The following is a 14,882-nucleotide window of genomic DNA, read 5'->3' on the forward strand; positions in this document are numbered from 1 at the left end:
GGTTTCTGAGGTGTGATTTTGACTCCCACAATCTTCATAGAGAGAGCCGTTCCTCTTACAAAGTCTCTGACACTAGCCCAATGGACAAGCTAACAATTTGTGGCCCCGGGGCCCCTTCCACTACTGTACTATGGTGTGAAGTAACATGTCATCTTTGATGATATTGGTGTGGACATTAAATTGATACACAACTGGTCGGTCGATGAGCTAGTAGAACGTGCTATACGCACAGGTATGGCTGGACAGTCAGCTGAGAGTATGTCGTCAGCAGACGAAGGAAGACTGGATCGACAGCCCCAGGAAATGCCTGCTTGACGTGTACAACTTGTTATTGTGCAAAAAACCATGAAAAATGTTATCCCTTTCCAAGTACTGCTTTCCCCTGTCTTAAATGTTTTGTTAAGTGTGCTTAAGTGTTCGATCCCTTGTTTTAGCCTCCCATTTCTTGTGTACAGTTGTTAAATGAATGTCATGCAACCACCAGCATCCAGTATTTAAATGTTTACCATTTATAGGTAAAAGGAATAATTTTCTGTGATAAATGAATATTTCATGTGATTTATGTGAAATATACTTATTGAATTATCTTTCTTACTTTCAGTTCTGGTGGAATTTCAAAGAATTCCTTATACCAAAATGTTGGGTATCGTCCCCCTCCCCCACCGCCTCAGGGTGGGGATGAGGATAAACCACCTGCCTTACCTCCCAGGAATTACAGGAGGTTCTCTGCGAGCCAGTCGGATTCCTCCCTACCTCACAGGCCTTTAATTTCACAACCACTGAACAAGGAGAGGCCTTCTCTTGGTTACGACGGACATTCCAGCGAGTCGAGAGGAAGGTGGGATGACGACAATTATGCGGAACAGCTTCGTAAACAGTCCAGACGTCTTTCAGAACAGCAACATATGCCCCAGCCAATGACTTACAAAACCACAAAAACATCCATTCAGTTTACACAGTCTTACAAACAGCAGCATGTGGAGGCCTTAGAGGCCACTTCACCTAATGGCTCCACCTCTTCGTCGGAACAATTCTTCTCCTCTCGTCGATTGTCTGCCGGTCAGCAACCTCCATCACCAAACAGTGCCCCCAGTGTTCCTCCACTGCCTTCATCAAAATACATGCCATCTCCATCCAGTCCTCAGATCTCGCCCAAAGGAGAGAGTCTGTCCCGACCCCAGCATTATCCGGATCCAAAGTCGTACAATTCTCCAGAGTCTAAAGCGGATAAGCCTCGTGTGGATATACCACCTGTTACTCAGGGTTGGCATAGTCGGCCCTCGCCCAGCAGCCCAGATCCCCCTCCCCCACCCACCCCTCAGAAAGAACTGACTGCTGATGTAGATCTGCCTCCGCCCCCACCTGAACTGATGGAAAACTCCCCGGAACACAAAGATGATAGAAACAGGTGAGCTTTTTATTTTTATTTTTAGAGTCATTTTAAAGGAGTTGCAAGTCACTGCATGGGTATTACTCATATGTTGAAAGGTCAAGTATAATTCTCTTACAAATCTGTAGTGCAATTATGATACTTTTAAACAAATTTTTAGAATTATCATGAATTGCATGGTTTGATATGAAGAGCAAAATTCATCATTGTATGTTGTGTGAATTAGTGTGACAGAGTGCATAAGTGGGATATTAATGATTGAAGTGCTGTATTAATTGTACATCACATTGATTATGTTCAAGAGATTGTCTGTTTGTTCACAATGCCTTGTTTTTAATGATGTTTACATAAAAGAAATTCTAGTGAATTGTTGCATACCCCCTCTCCTGTTATCTGCATCTTTGTATAAAAAATTAAAAGCTTTCTGGAGAATTAGTGAGAGCAGGACCATATGTCTATTGCTCTTCCCTGGTAGGACGTTTTTGTGTTTTAAGAAATTGTCTTCTGATGATGTTTATCCGTTGTAATGCCCGGGATTATACTTGGAATCTTTCTTTCATTACGAGTTTTGGTTCCCAAAAGCTTACAAGTTCTGACTCCAAATTACTCAAGAGCAGCAGCTGTTTATAAAAGTAGAGCCATTTATAAGATGTTTCCCATGTGTCTTGGTTAGGAGTGGGGAATTGATTACTTTGCCTAAATGTAGCAAGTCTTTCCCCTTAATAACAGAGTGAAAGTTAGATGGCAAAAGTAGATAGACTGATAGGGAGAAGCGAGCTTTGGCTTGCTGTCTGTGAGTACAGGGTTACTAGGTCAAAAACATCTAATTCTTGTCCTGTTATATCTGTATTGCTACTCTGGACATATCATGCAAGGTGGATGGAGGTCTTGTAATAATGTTTATACCACAGGAGTAGTAGTCGATAAATTTGACAGACTTTCTGCATTCAACACAGCTGCTCTTGTTTTGTGTTTTGGCATGAATGGGGGGTTTTTAAGGCCCTGATACAGGACAGGTGTAGTGGCTACATGGAGTGAAAAGACGAGGGTAGAACAAAACAGAACAGTCTTTGGCACTGTAATGTAGACACTTGTAATTATGATCCCATGTGAGGCTTCACCCAGTCGACATCACTGAAAATATTCAAACTGGTTAATGTAAGGACCAGAGAGGTGGGGCTAATTACCTTATAATCGAGAGACGGAGTGCTCCTATATGTTCATAAAACTAATTGTTGGGATTAAATACTGTTACACCGTTACACACATGTTCCTGAGGGCAGCCAACCATCCTGTGTGGAAATTAACAAGTCAACTTCTTAGTGTTATCTTGCAGTCTATATGATTCATTCCAAAACTTGCATTAAGCTATTGAATCAAATTTTGTGTGCTATAGCTAGCCATCTGCACTACTGGAGAAGGAGATATATATTCATAGACTTTCAACAGTTTGAGATTGCATGAAAGAAAAGTGTTTTTTGGACTTTGAAGATCACTGAGCATTAATCAGAGGATGTTAGGTCAATTTATCTCTGTTGAAGTGTTGGATCATTAATTTCTCGTTTTTTAGGGAGTTACTTCAAGCACAAGGTCTATTGAAGTTTATGCATTATGGACAACTTATACAGGACTTGTTGCCCTTTTTATTGTGTTTTATTCGGTTAGGAGAAGGAATTTTGTCTTATAATGAAAGTATTGTAAAAAGTGAATTTGGACTACAACTACTACATTAAAGTCCAGGAAATGTCCACCAAAACTGTGTTAATGTGACTGAAATTATTGGCTGTGGTGGAATTTGTTTCCATGGGAGAATTTTATGGGCTGTTTATGGACTTTATCACTGAATCATTACCAGTTCTCCCCCTGGGTTACAGTGGTATGTATGTTGATGCGAAGGTTACAGGTCAAAAGTTCCTCTGCCCCTCGGAAGCAGTGAAAAAGATGGTTGACTAACAAACTGTTTGGGCCGTATTTTGTGATTTTTGACTTGAAGGAAAGATGCAGCTTGGAATTCAGAAATCTCGTGGATTATTAGGGAGATTAAGGGATTTGTGAAGCTCGGTACATGCAGTCAGTGAAAATTGGGCTTGTAAATGACAGTGAAGGCTGAGCGATTATGCTCGGCCATTTGATAGATCCCTGTGTACTATTTGTTGTTATAGTTTGAGAGATAGGTAAAATCCCTGTGATGTACAGTTATCAGCGGTGGGGATTCAAGTAAGTGCAGCCAATCATTATCACAATTTTATAATGCATGGAGAGGGAAAGTTATTAAAAGTGCTTTTGATAAGTTTTCTTGTTGATATCTTTCAATTGCTTTTTTTATTGACTTTGTGCATTTTAATGTAAGCTGAAGTGAAGAGTTTGATACAGGATGCTTGTCTCATTTCAAATTTTTAAATTCAATGATACAACATGCACGATTCAGTCATTATTATTGCAGTAAACTATTCATACATGCCATGGATTGCAAGTGAATCAAGAGGGTAATGCACATAACTGTCACATTTAATCCATGCAATTGCACTAAATCAGACAGTAATCTGCTATTTCTAGCAATTGACTGAATGTCATTTGTTTACTGTTGTAGTGATGGATGATGGGAAATTACATTCACATTACTGATTCATAACAACCTGAGATTATATCCTACAAACAAGGACATTATTAAATAGTTGCATATCATGGGCGAAGAAGAAAAGTTACCCAGACATGTCAATTTCTTTTTCAGATATGCAGAGGATTCTTACGGATCATACAAAAATCGCACGGATCGCCAACCGGGAGTCTACAAGCGATCAGCCTCCTCGGGGGATGCCCTCAAACTTCTTCATGAAAACAACAACTATAAACAACAGGGGGACATACAGAAGCCTGTCAGAAAGAGGCTACAGCCCGGGTGGAAGAGCGAGACAACGGTCAATCAGGAGGACCAGATCCAGGAACAGCCGGAGACTAAAGATCCTGTCCGCTCAGATCGACCCCCACCACCCCGGCCTTTACTCTCCACACAGAGTGCTAGTCACCTTTTGGCACCCAAGCCCTACACAGCACCAGAGTCCAGCAGGAGTAACAGTTTTTCTGTGTCTTCCAAGGACCAGGACTCCGTTATAACAGCTCCACTAGCTGAGAGACGGTCAGTGCAGGACAGAATCACTTCAATTGAAAGGAAGCAAAGCCTCTCCCAGGAGAGACCTGAAGTCAGGCAAACAACTCCACAAGGTGGCCAGTATTTCAGTAAGAAATCGTACGAAAACTTTTCCAAGTCCTTCTCGGCAACTCCTCCAAGGAGGACGTATGAAACGGACAAATTCAGTGCAAGTGTAAGTGAGACTTCTTTGGGACAAAGACAAAATTCCAAATTTCAAGATCCTACTACCACTCCAAACAGGAGAACCTACTCTCCGGAGCAGATAGCTTCCAATGACAGAAGCAATGAAAGCCCACCCCCAGTGGACAGAAGTCCTGGGAGTGGTTACCCTGGGGGCCGTAATATCAGAAACAGTGAATCTAATGGGCAGAGTGCATTTGACTCCAATTCCAAAATGTCTTTCAGTGATTCCAAAAGGCAATCTCCAAGCAAGCCTATCTCCACAAACTCTTCTAGTCCTTCAGAAAAGAACACTGTCAGTGACTTGGTACAGCACAGCCGGCAGCGATCCCAGGAGGAATTGGAGTGTGACGCCAAAGTTCAGGAATTTGCCAAAATTTATGAGAAAAAGGACCCGAAACTGTCCAGTATGTTAAAGAGTGATGGCGGGAGAATGCAATACATGGATGGCTTGTTCCATACAGAGATTGATCAAGACATACTAGTGAGGCGTTCTCCAAAAACTTCCCCCAAATCATCCAGTGTTGGCAATGATCAAGAGGCCCTCCAATCTGTCACTCCAAAGAAGGAAGGAGTACCAGACGAAGCGTAAGTACAAACATTTGTGTGGAACATCATTGATGAATGAGACTTGTAATACTAACATTTCTGGCTTAGGGAAGTAAGTAAAGTCCTAGTTTCCAAATACATTTTTGTATTTATATTCTCTAAAATTACAACCAAAAGAACCCTATACTCTCTAAATCATTTGGATAGAATCAAATTGATTTGTCAGCTGAGTTGTAAAGTTTTTTATTTATTGACAGTATAGGTAATTATTTATATTCTGTCAACAGTCAAACAAAAGTATCTTGGGAATCTAGTTTCCTGGTCACGCTTGGCGCTGATTAATTGTGTGACGTTGGTCTTGAAAATAAACATACTAATCTGGGATGATGTCCACTGAATGGATTTTTATATTATTAGCTCTTCGTGAAATCCCTGATGACTTTGAAGTGTAGGATATTATGTTGTAATAACATTGTAAAAACCAGGATAATTGGTCTGCTCAGTTTGTTGGCAGAGATAATCCTTCTTGTCAAGCATCAAGGTTTAAATAGTCGCCTTATTTGTGGTCAGAATCAGGTCCTTGTTATGGTCAAGTAGAAACAGTCATGGACGCAGCTCAGTCTAGGTACCAGAGATGTGAACTAGGTCATTACTAAGGTGATGATAAGCAGGTATGAATGAATGACATCATCTCTCATCTTTCTGAATCATGGTTTTTTCAGGGAGAAGTCACCTCTACCATCGAACTACTGGGTGTCCCCTTCCAAGGCACTGATAGAGATGAACATACGACAGAGCGAGGGAATTGGCAAAGACATGACCAAGGATATTGACGACTCAGACAAATTAATCAAAACGAAGGTTCGTGGGGATTTTTTTCCTTGTTTTGCCTCTACTTTCATCTAGCTTTGTTTCTGTCAATCTGAATAATTTCCTCAAGAAGGCTGCATATACAGTTGAAAGTAATATTTATTACTGTTTAATGTTTTGGATGTGATATAGTGAACAAATATGCATTGTGATTCCAGGAAGAACTGGTTGATAGTATACAAAAGAAAATGGACAAGTTGAAAGAAGAGAAGAAAGAGCTGACAAAAGAACTGGAGGAGACAGAGACACTGGGAAAAGAGGTACAGAAAAGGAGTTCTATATGCTATTTGCTCTGTTCTAAAAATGACAAGAAAGAAATCAAGTCTTAGCTAGCATACAAAATTTATTGACAAAGATGGAGTAAACATCCACAGTAGTTTGATGATGGCATTTTAATAAAAATGAACAATTGCAGAAAAATAGAACTTATTTTTTCTTTTAATGAATATTTTTTAGAAGTTTTCCTGAATTATTTCTTAATTTGATTTACATGAAGAATTTTTTTCACTAACAGGTACAAAAAGCAGTTGAAAGAAAGTGCAAGAAACAGCATGAAAAGGACAAGTTTAAGACCTACATTGGTGACATGGAGAAGATCATACTTCTTCTACTGAAGGTCTCGGGCTTATTGGCGCGAGCAGAGAATGCCCTTCAAAGCCTTCCAGAGGACAGTAATGAACGACTCAAAGTAAGGGAAACAACTTTTACTTTCTCTGTTCATGAATATTAACAATGTAATTTGCAAATTATAGAGAAAGAAGTTCATAAAAAATTATTTTACTTTCTCTATTCATGAACATTAACATTGGAAATTAGAAATGTAAATTTTATTTTTTCTTGCAGAAAATGGCTGCTGATAAGCGAGATAGAGCAAAGCAACAGCATGAAGATGCCAAGGTGTTGAAGGAAGACATAGAAAAGCGTAGTGGGCAGATCGAGGTGTTCTTGCAGGAAGCATTGAGTGAGGAAGAGTTTGCTGATTACAAATATTACGTGAAAATGAAATCGAAACTGACCATTGAGAAACAGGAGCTTGAGGATAAGATATCGCTCGGAGAAGAACAGATATCTGCTCTCAAGCTGAGCATTCCTGAGAAACACTGATGGAGCATTGGTTCCCCTTTGTGACAAAGTGCTATACAATGTGATATTAACTAGCAGTACTAACAGTATTTACTGCCGAATCAAAATTGTGATTTCGCTAATGGCCGATTCCATACTTTCGATACTACAACAATGGGCGCAATTGGAATCTCCTAAAAGCAATGCCGGCCAATAATGTGTACAATGTCTAAATACAAAATTCATATATCTACTTATTTATATGAATTGTGATACCAAACCTATGGGCATGATCTCGAAACAAGTTTTTCCGCGGTCAAGGAAAGACATGCGTCATTAAATGGACGGCAGTTATAGTAGATCAACTGCATGTTTTGATCAAAGGTAGTCATTAGTGTCATGAACTATACATGTATACTGGCGGAAGCTTTCATTGATATTGTAAACTTAACCTCTCCACACGGCCATAATAGGTACTGCAAATGTTGTTAAGTTGGTGCTGTTGGGTGAAGCTCAAACTTTGTTGTACAAGTTGTACAGACATTACACGGTGTAGTTATCAGGATTTGTGATTTATAGACAAGTCTATTTACGTGAAACTGTTTAGAAGTTTTGAGATATGTCTGTATGTGAATGAGAAAATAATCATGTGACATTTGAACTGTGTGTGCGAGTGTTGCATGTCTGAGAGTATGCTATTTATTTCATTTTTTAGTGGATCACACATATAAATATTTAAACCTGTTTTTTAACTCATTCATAGTACTCAAGTACAGCTTTCATTATATGAGCTACACTGTATATTGGTAGATAATAACAAGCGAAAAAATAACATCCAAAACACATAATGATCATATCAACTGAAATCATTCCAGGGGAGACTAGTAGGTCATTCCATAGCGTTATAAAAAAATTAAAAATGAATACGCAAACCACAGAAAACAATATTTTGATACTACATGTAGCAGTTTTATAATGCATACTGAGTCGTGAGGGTTAAGTGTGTGCTGATGACACAATATTTTGTTATATAAATACAAGTATTATATATTTTATGATGAATGCAATTTACATCAATACATGCCGTTGAAATATGTTTCCATAGAAATAAAATGGTGTGTGAAAAGAAAATGTTGTCCTCTCTTTTGTTTTAACCATTGCGAAAACGAAAATGTGGGACGTCAAATGTAAAAGCATTTACATGTAGGAAATTAAATGTTGGATTGGATTCTATTTATTCTGAGAGCTCAACTTGTTCAGTTGTACTAGAAATGAAATAAAAGAATATGTAACTCTGTTTCCTCAAAACCAACTTTAAAAATCAACAGGAAATGTTCAATCATAACCCCTTGAAACCACTTATATGATACTCAGAAATGATTTTAAAAATATCAGTGTATCTGTTAATATTTTACACCTAAATTAAAAGAAATCATTTCGTTTAACTGTCATACAGCATTGGAGCTGCACCCATGCGAAATATTTTTGTCATTAAAAAAATAAACAACACATTTTAATATAGATATTTTATTCACACATAATAACAGAGATTCATTTAATAACTTATAATCAACATATGAGGTCAGATCTAAGACCTTAAATAATCAGTTTGATGCTGGTAAAATTTAACAAAATGCCACAGTAAGAGTTACTTCCCTGAAGGAAAAAAGAAAACAGTAGATGTAAAATAAAGAATGACACAGTTCTAAGTCGCGACATCAGCAGCTAGGGAAGCATCTTTCCTCCGAGATTTAAGAAGATTTTTCAGGTAAAATTCTCCTGTAATTGTTAGAAAAGATTACATGTAGTTTAACCTGTCAAAACTCATTCCTCACATAGACAAAAATGATCATTAAAAATGCATTCATAGATGCTTTTTTGCCAATTTCCGTATTCTGACTTGATCTCTTAACAAGTGAAGTTTATGAAGCAATGAACTATACAGACCTGCTTTATAAGAGGACCTGACCAGGGGCCCACTGGCGGTGTATGCAAAGCCCAGTTTGTTGCCCACATCCTCCCAGTGTTTGAATTTGTCGGGGTGGACGTATTCCTTGACCTTCAGGTGACGCTTGGTGGGCTGCATGTACTGACCCAAGGTCACACAATCCACATCTATTCTCCTTAAATCTATTGAGGAAAGATAACAGGCTTATATAAAGGTAATCAAGTTGAATTATTATGTATGGCATGTTTTTTTTTCTTTCAAAAAGTAGATTTATCTTCAAAACCGAAACTACCATCTACATATACCAGAATTCATGAACTTTGAATAAGGTAGCACGAAATCTAAGGTAGCAGATTTGAATAAAAAAGGTAAAAATAGTAATAACTTTTTTTTAAATTATTTTTTCAACATACCGGTAAAGCAAGCTCTAACACAATCTTTTACCTTCCATGACCCTCATGACTTGGTCATCTGATTCCCCAAGACCCAGCATGATGGAAGTCTTGGTTACAAGATCTGGGGTGTGTGATTTTACAAACTTCAATACCTCAAGGGATTGTTGGTAATTTGCTCTGGGGTCTCGAACCAACCTATAGTCCAACATGTTCAGAAAATATTCAACAGGGAAAAAAAGTACATGTACTTGAGCAAAGATCAATCCAATCTAAAATTTTATACCAATATTTGTACAAGTATTTAATTTGTCAAAGACACTGTAATGCCTACAGAAAAGCATTAATTTTACAGAGTGGAATATTATTCATAATGTTTTCTATTCTGCATAAATTAAAATAGATTTTCACAGACTATAATGATATTATAATTTCCTTTATCTTATAAACGTCCTACAAATAAATCCTTACCACTGTAGATCCTCAACTGTCTCCACATTGTGGGCGTACACATCTAACCCCGACTCTGCGACTGTAGCCACACAATCCATGTTACCACGGAAGTCTGGGGTCAGGCATTCCACCAGCATCTCTGATTTACTATATGTACACAACACTTCATTATAAACAAGTTCATGGAAAATCAACAAAAAATATATCTTACATACACCTTTTACAATATAAGCAAGAATTGATTATGTACAGTCAAGTATGAAAAAAAAACTCCAGATAAGAAATTATGCTTGAAGTAAGCACATGTTAAGTATCCAAAATTTTGGTTTATTTTTTAATTTCAGTTTCTGCAATACAAATGTAATTGAATGATATGGGTTAAAAAATCCTTAGTAAAGCTGTTATGAGACTTCAATATAGAAATTCCATTTAAGGACTAGATTAATGGTCTAGGATTACTTTTTCGCTTATCCTAAAGATTCTAATAACTGTTTGCAAATTAGAATTTTCTTATCTATCACTTGAAAGTATAAGAAAAGTACATTGCAAAAATATCCCTTCCAACCTTGGTTTACAGAGTTGAAAGTGATTTAGTGAAAAAAGGCAGTTTGTAGATTTTCTATGGAATTTCCTTATTGCATAATTTATAAGATTTTTTTTTTTTAAAGTGCATGTACCTTTTTTTAATTTCTCGCACTGTTTCTGCAAAATGGGCAGCTCCCCCATCAGGAAGGTCTGTATCATTAAAAAAAAAACTTCACTCATTTCACATTTATAATGACAACCTCAATGACACAATTCAAGAAAATAGAAACATATGGGTAAGTTTTAGGCTATCACAAAAACCAATATAAACTAAGATTACATGGATGTTCATGCATGCACTCACTTTCAAGAATATTAATTAAATCATAACCTTCACCTACCATCTCTGTCCACAGAAGTCAAAACCACATAATCTAGTCCCCATGAGGCAATGGCTTTGGCTGTGTTCACTGGTTCCAAGGGATCTGGGGGAGGGGGGTTTCTGGCTGTTTTCACAGAACAAAACCTGCAGCCCCGTGTACATGTGTCCCCTAGAACCTGTTGAAAAATATACCACTAACTGCAATTACCATAGCTATAAAAGAAAACAATATCTGATAGGTAGCACATTTCAAATCATGAATCTGGAATTCCTATATTTTTTATAACTGTGTTTTATCTTTATTTTAAAGTGTTTAACATTATCTGATACTCTACCAATTTATTAAATCCTCACCATTATGGTTGCAGTTGCTGTGCCTTTCGCCCCTCCCCAGCACTCCCCTATGTTTGGACATTTCGCCTCCTCGCAGACCTATATTAAATCATTTCTTATATATACTGTAGAAGTTCATGTATAAAAAAAAAACCCACAAAGAACTATATATGATAAAAGTTAAATTTGGCCCCCATAATTCGCCATTTTTTTAAGTGTTTCGGGTACAATAAAATGTAAACTAATTTTATAGAAGAGTTGATATAAAATATATTTTTCATTTATTTATTTGATTTATTTGTACTCACTGGCAGTATATGACGTCAGAAGTGACACCATTTCTATAATTCAATCAAAATCAGCCAAAAATTGACATTTTTCTTATCTATTTACGAATGGGAAATATAGAGCGCATGCTTGAACAAGGAAAATTTTTTTGTCACTTATTAGTCTTGGCTAGATACATCTCTGATTAAAATATTTTATTTGTTCAAGAATGCGCTCTATGTTTTCGGAAGAAAAAACTGCTTGAAAACAAGCTGTTTTACACTAAAAATGCAAAAATGGCGGGAAAAGGTTGTCTTTACAATGTCATATTTCTAAATTGTGGGCACTTGAACCAAAATGAATATTATGTAAACACATCACATACATATCTGTACTAAGAAAACAAAGAATGATCGTAAAATGATGATGTTCATTTTAGGGGGCCATTTTAGGCCCTTATCATATATAGTTCTTTACACAAGCTCCAGAGTTAACAATCAAACATATTTACAGTTTAAATTCATTATCATTGTTATCACTTTACAAAACTCTTACTGTGTGAAGCTTCAGATCTCTTAGATTTTCCTTGAGTCTGTGGTAATCTTTTCCCATGGCGATGTCTGTTTTTAGCCATTGTGGAAGTCTTAATCTGTGAAACAACAAAAACATGCAAATTAAGATAACATCTCTCAGTCAATACTTGACTTGCACAATATTTCTATAAATTTGTTTACTATATAGGTATTTTCCCTTAATACTAACTCTGTGTTTTATTAGTGATTTATAGTCTGAGAAAAGTGTAAAACTTCATCTGATCAAAATATCATAACATTTTTGCATACTGTATACATGCTAGCAGGGAAATATTTACATTTGATGTATATCTCCCTTTATGTTCGCTTTCGAATTCTGTGGCGTTTAATTTTCAGTAACACATATGAGCACAAGTTAACGTCATCCTGAGTTTTGAACAGATTTATTATTGTACCATTAAGGTATCATGGGACACTTCCATATTGTGGCATACTTCCTATCAAAATAAACTATAAAATCTTTTATAATTTTAGTTTTTTTTCTTTCCCAAATTTATCTCCTTACAGAGTAGCCTAATGGGTTACAGCGTTAGCTATGAATCTGTAAGTCATAAGTTTGAATGCCAGTGGGGCTTTTATAAATTTTACCTTTTGCAAAATTTTTAAAAAATATTTTTGGGGCAAATGTTATAACATTTTTAAAATGTTTAATCTGTGAAAGTATTTTGAATATAATGTAGTTTTATCCACATTAATATCAACAGGTGTCCCATACCACCTTAAATGAAACTTGAAACATACCAATCTTAATATGTACTTTTGAAAAATAATACTGTAGTAAATTATATCTTTACGATCTCAAAAAAAGAGTTTTTTGGTAAAGTATCTAGCACTATATATTTAGCTGCAGAAGCGTATTAAATAACATGTTTTACAGTTGTTCCATCAATCATTCATATCCCTGACAAAGAGCGTAATATATACCGGTAATGGCTTTGAAACGTTGATACAAAAATATTTCATACAAATAAAAATAGAAATTAATATTAGCACTAAATGCTTTTTTTTTTTTATATCATCAGTCCTATAACACACCAGGCTGTGCAGACAAATTATCTTACTGCGGTATCGTACGGTATTTAATTTGTCTCCACGACCTGGTGTGTTATAGGACTAATGATATCCGAAAATAAGCATTCAGTGCTCAAGTATTCTCCCTTCTTTATATTCACCTCTTTCCCTTGCTTCGATGTCTGTAGGCAAATTTAAGACATGCAAATACAGATGTCTCAAATTATCTCACTTTTACACAACTGTGTCTGACCTTGACGAATTCAAGACAGGGGGAAACAGTTTGCAAGAATAGGAGCAAAAAAAACAAGTGGTGGATATAACCCTATCACAGTATTTCTGGTTTATTGGTAGGAATTAAGCTTTACCTTTCTCCTTTCTTTCTTTTAATGTTTTCTGCATTGACCTGTGGATTGTCATGAATGAAATCACCAAGTTCTGGGCCATTTGCTATTTTCTCCTTCTTATCGTCTGACAAGGTTGCATAGAATTTGTTAACTGATATACCGTCTGAAATCTTTGAAAATAAAAGCACACAATATTAATATTTTCCTATGCTGAAATTTGTATAAAAAATGTGTAGAGTCATATATATGGCTTTCCTATTAGCTCTTGCTAGTGAGCTTTTTGTTTTGTTCAATTGATAGAACACTATCAAACACCAATACTCTTTGTTGGTGCCTAAAACAAACACTTATGTTTTCTCTGTTTTAGGAGTCTTCCAAGACTGATGAAAGGGTCAGTCCAAATATCAAGCCATACCAAATCTCTACTTAAATTAAGTAACAGTTCTTGCCATTGCATTGAAACATCAGAACAAAACAAGCAAATCAAGTGGTGAGGAGAATCGATACTTGGCAAGAATTGGTATTTGGCCTGTAAGACCTCACAATTTTGTTAAGGTGGTATTGGACAACTGTCGATATTAACATGCTTAAAAGTTCTCTATAATCAAATAATTTCACTGGTTTAGACATTTCAAATTTAACAATATTTGAACAAAAATTTTTGGGGAAATAAAAAATACAAAATTCCCATTGGGATTTGACTCACGATTGACTTAGATTAGTAGTTTACTCTCTATCCCATTGTGCTATGCTGTTAGGTAACAATTTAAATTTGGAAGAAAAAACAGTTATATAATTATAATTAATTTTATTGTTTATTTCAATGTTAGGAAGTACGTCACAATACAGAAGTTTCCCATACCACATAAAATCTGACAGCAACCTCAAAATATAAAACAAGAAAAGATTGATTGCATCAGCGAAATAAAAATAATACCTCTGACAGAGTTTTACAAACAATTAACAAAATCAGATATTGAAAATGAAAGTAAACCTATCTTTAGTCCGACGCTGTTGTGTAACTTTGTGGGACTTATAAGTTATAAAAGAGGATTTATATGCGAATTGAGAGGAAATTCGAGTTTAATCCATGTTACACATTTATTCCGTAATTTACAGAATAAATATATTTTTGTGGGAAATCCTACCCATTATTTGGTAGCAATAAGTATCTACTTAAAAATAGTGTTGTGTTTGTTTACGTCTACCTTAGATATTGCCAAGAAACGATGAAAAAGTTGTTTTCTTTTCACAGCTGACATTTTGCAGATGACAGGTGCGAGACAACTTAAACAAATAATATTCGTAAATATCTTAACGTGAAATATTACAATGCCATCTGCATATAAGCAAGCTTGAAGTTGACCTTTATTTAAATTCTTTTAGTTAATAATATTCATTTTAATTTTGAATTTTCGTAAATTAAGAA

General features: G+C 36.1%; 2 protein-coding genes across 10 annotated transcripts in view; one reads left to right on the forward strand and one right to left on the reverse strand.

The window, feature by feature from the left end:
• Positions 1 to 8,333, forward strand: part of LOC105337755 (protein Shroom3) — a 56,168-nt gene extending 47,835 nt beyond the window's left edge. For all 9 annotated transcript variants that reach the window (XM_034445246.2, XM_034445247.2, XM_034445251.2 and 6 more), the window contains 6 exons: positions 602 to 1,408; positions 4,122 to 5,309; positions 5,993 to 6,131; positions 6,299 to 6,400; positions 6,655 to 6,828; positions 6,984 to 8,333. In XM_034445246.2, the coding sequence (XP_034301137.2) occupies positions 602 to 1,408; positions 4,122 to 5,309; positions 5,993 to 6,131; positions 6,299 to 6,400; positions 6,655 to 6,828; positions 6,984 to 7,244 (2,671 nt within the window). In that variant the 3' untranslated portion in view covers positions 7,245 to 8,333. The remainder of the gene's footprint in view (positions 1 to 601; positions 1,409 to 4,121; positions 5,310 to 5,992; positions 6,132 to 6,298; positions 6,401 to 6,654; positions 6,829 to 6,983) is intronic.
• Positions 8,334 to 8,712: 379 nt separating this feature from the next.
• Positions 8,713 to 14,736, reverse strand: LOC105337754 (lipoyl synthase, mitochondrial). Its single transcript, XM_011442628.4, has 10 exons — positions 14,662 to 14,736; positions 13,475 to 13,623; positions 12,058 to 12,151; positions 11,257 to 11,334; positions 10,922 to 11,078; positions 10,673 to 10,730; positions 10,014 to 10,142; positions 9,595 to 9,740; positions 9,150 to 9,332; positions 8,713 to 8,981 (listed from the first exon to the last, which is right to left on the reverse strand). The coding sequence occupies exons 1-10, from the start codon at positions 14,713 to 14,715 to the stop codon at positions 8,908 to 8,910; spliced, it is 1,122 nt and encodes a 373-aa protein (XP_011440930.3). The 5' UTR covers positions 14,716 to 14,736; the 3' UTR covers positions 8,713 to 8,907.
• Between the last annotated feature and the right edge of the window lie 146 nt (positions 14,737 to 14,882).

Source organism: Magallana gigas, chromosome 2, assembly GCF_963853765.1.
Source record: "Magallana gigas chromosome 2, xbMagGiga1.1, whole genome shotgun sequence".
Lineage (NCBI taxonomy): Eukaryota > Metazoa > Mollusca > Bivalvia > Ostreida > Ostreidae > Magallana > Magallana gigas.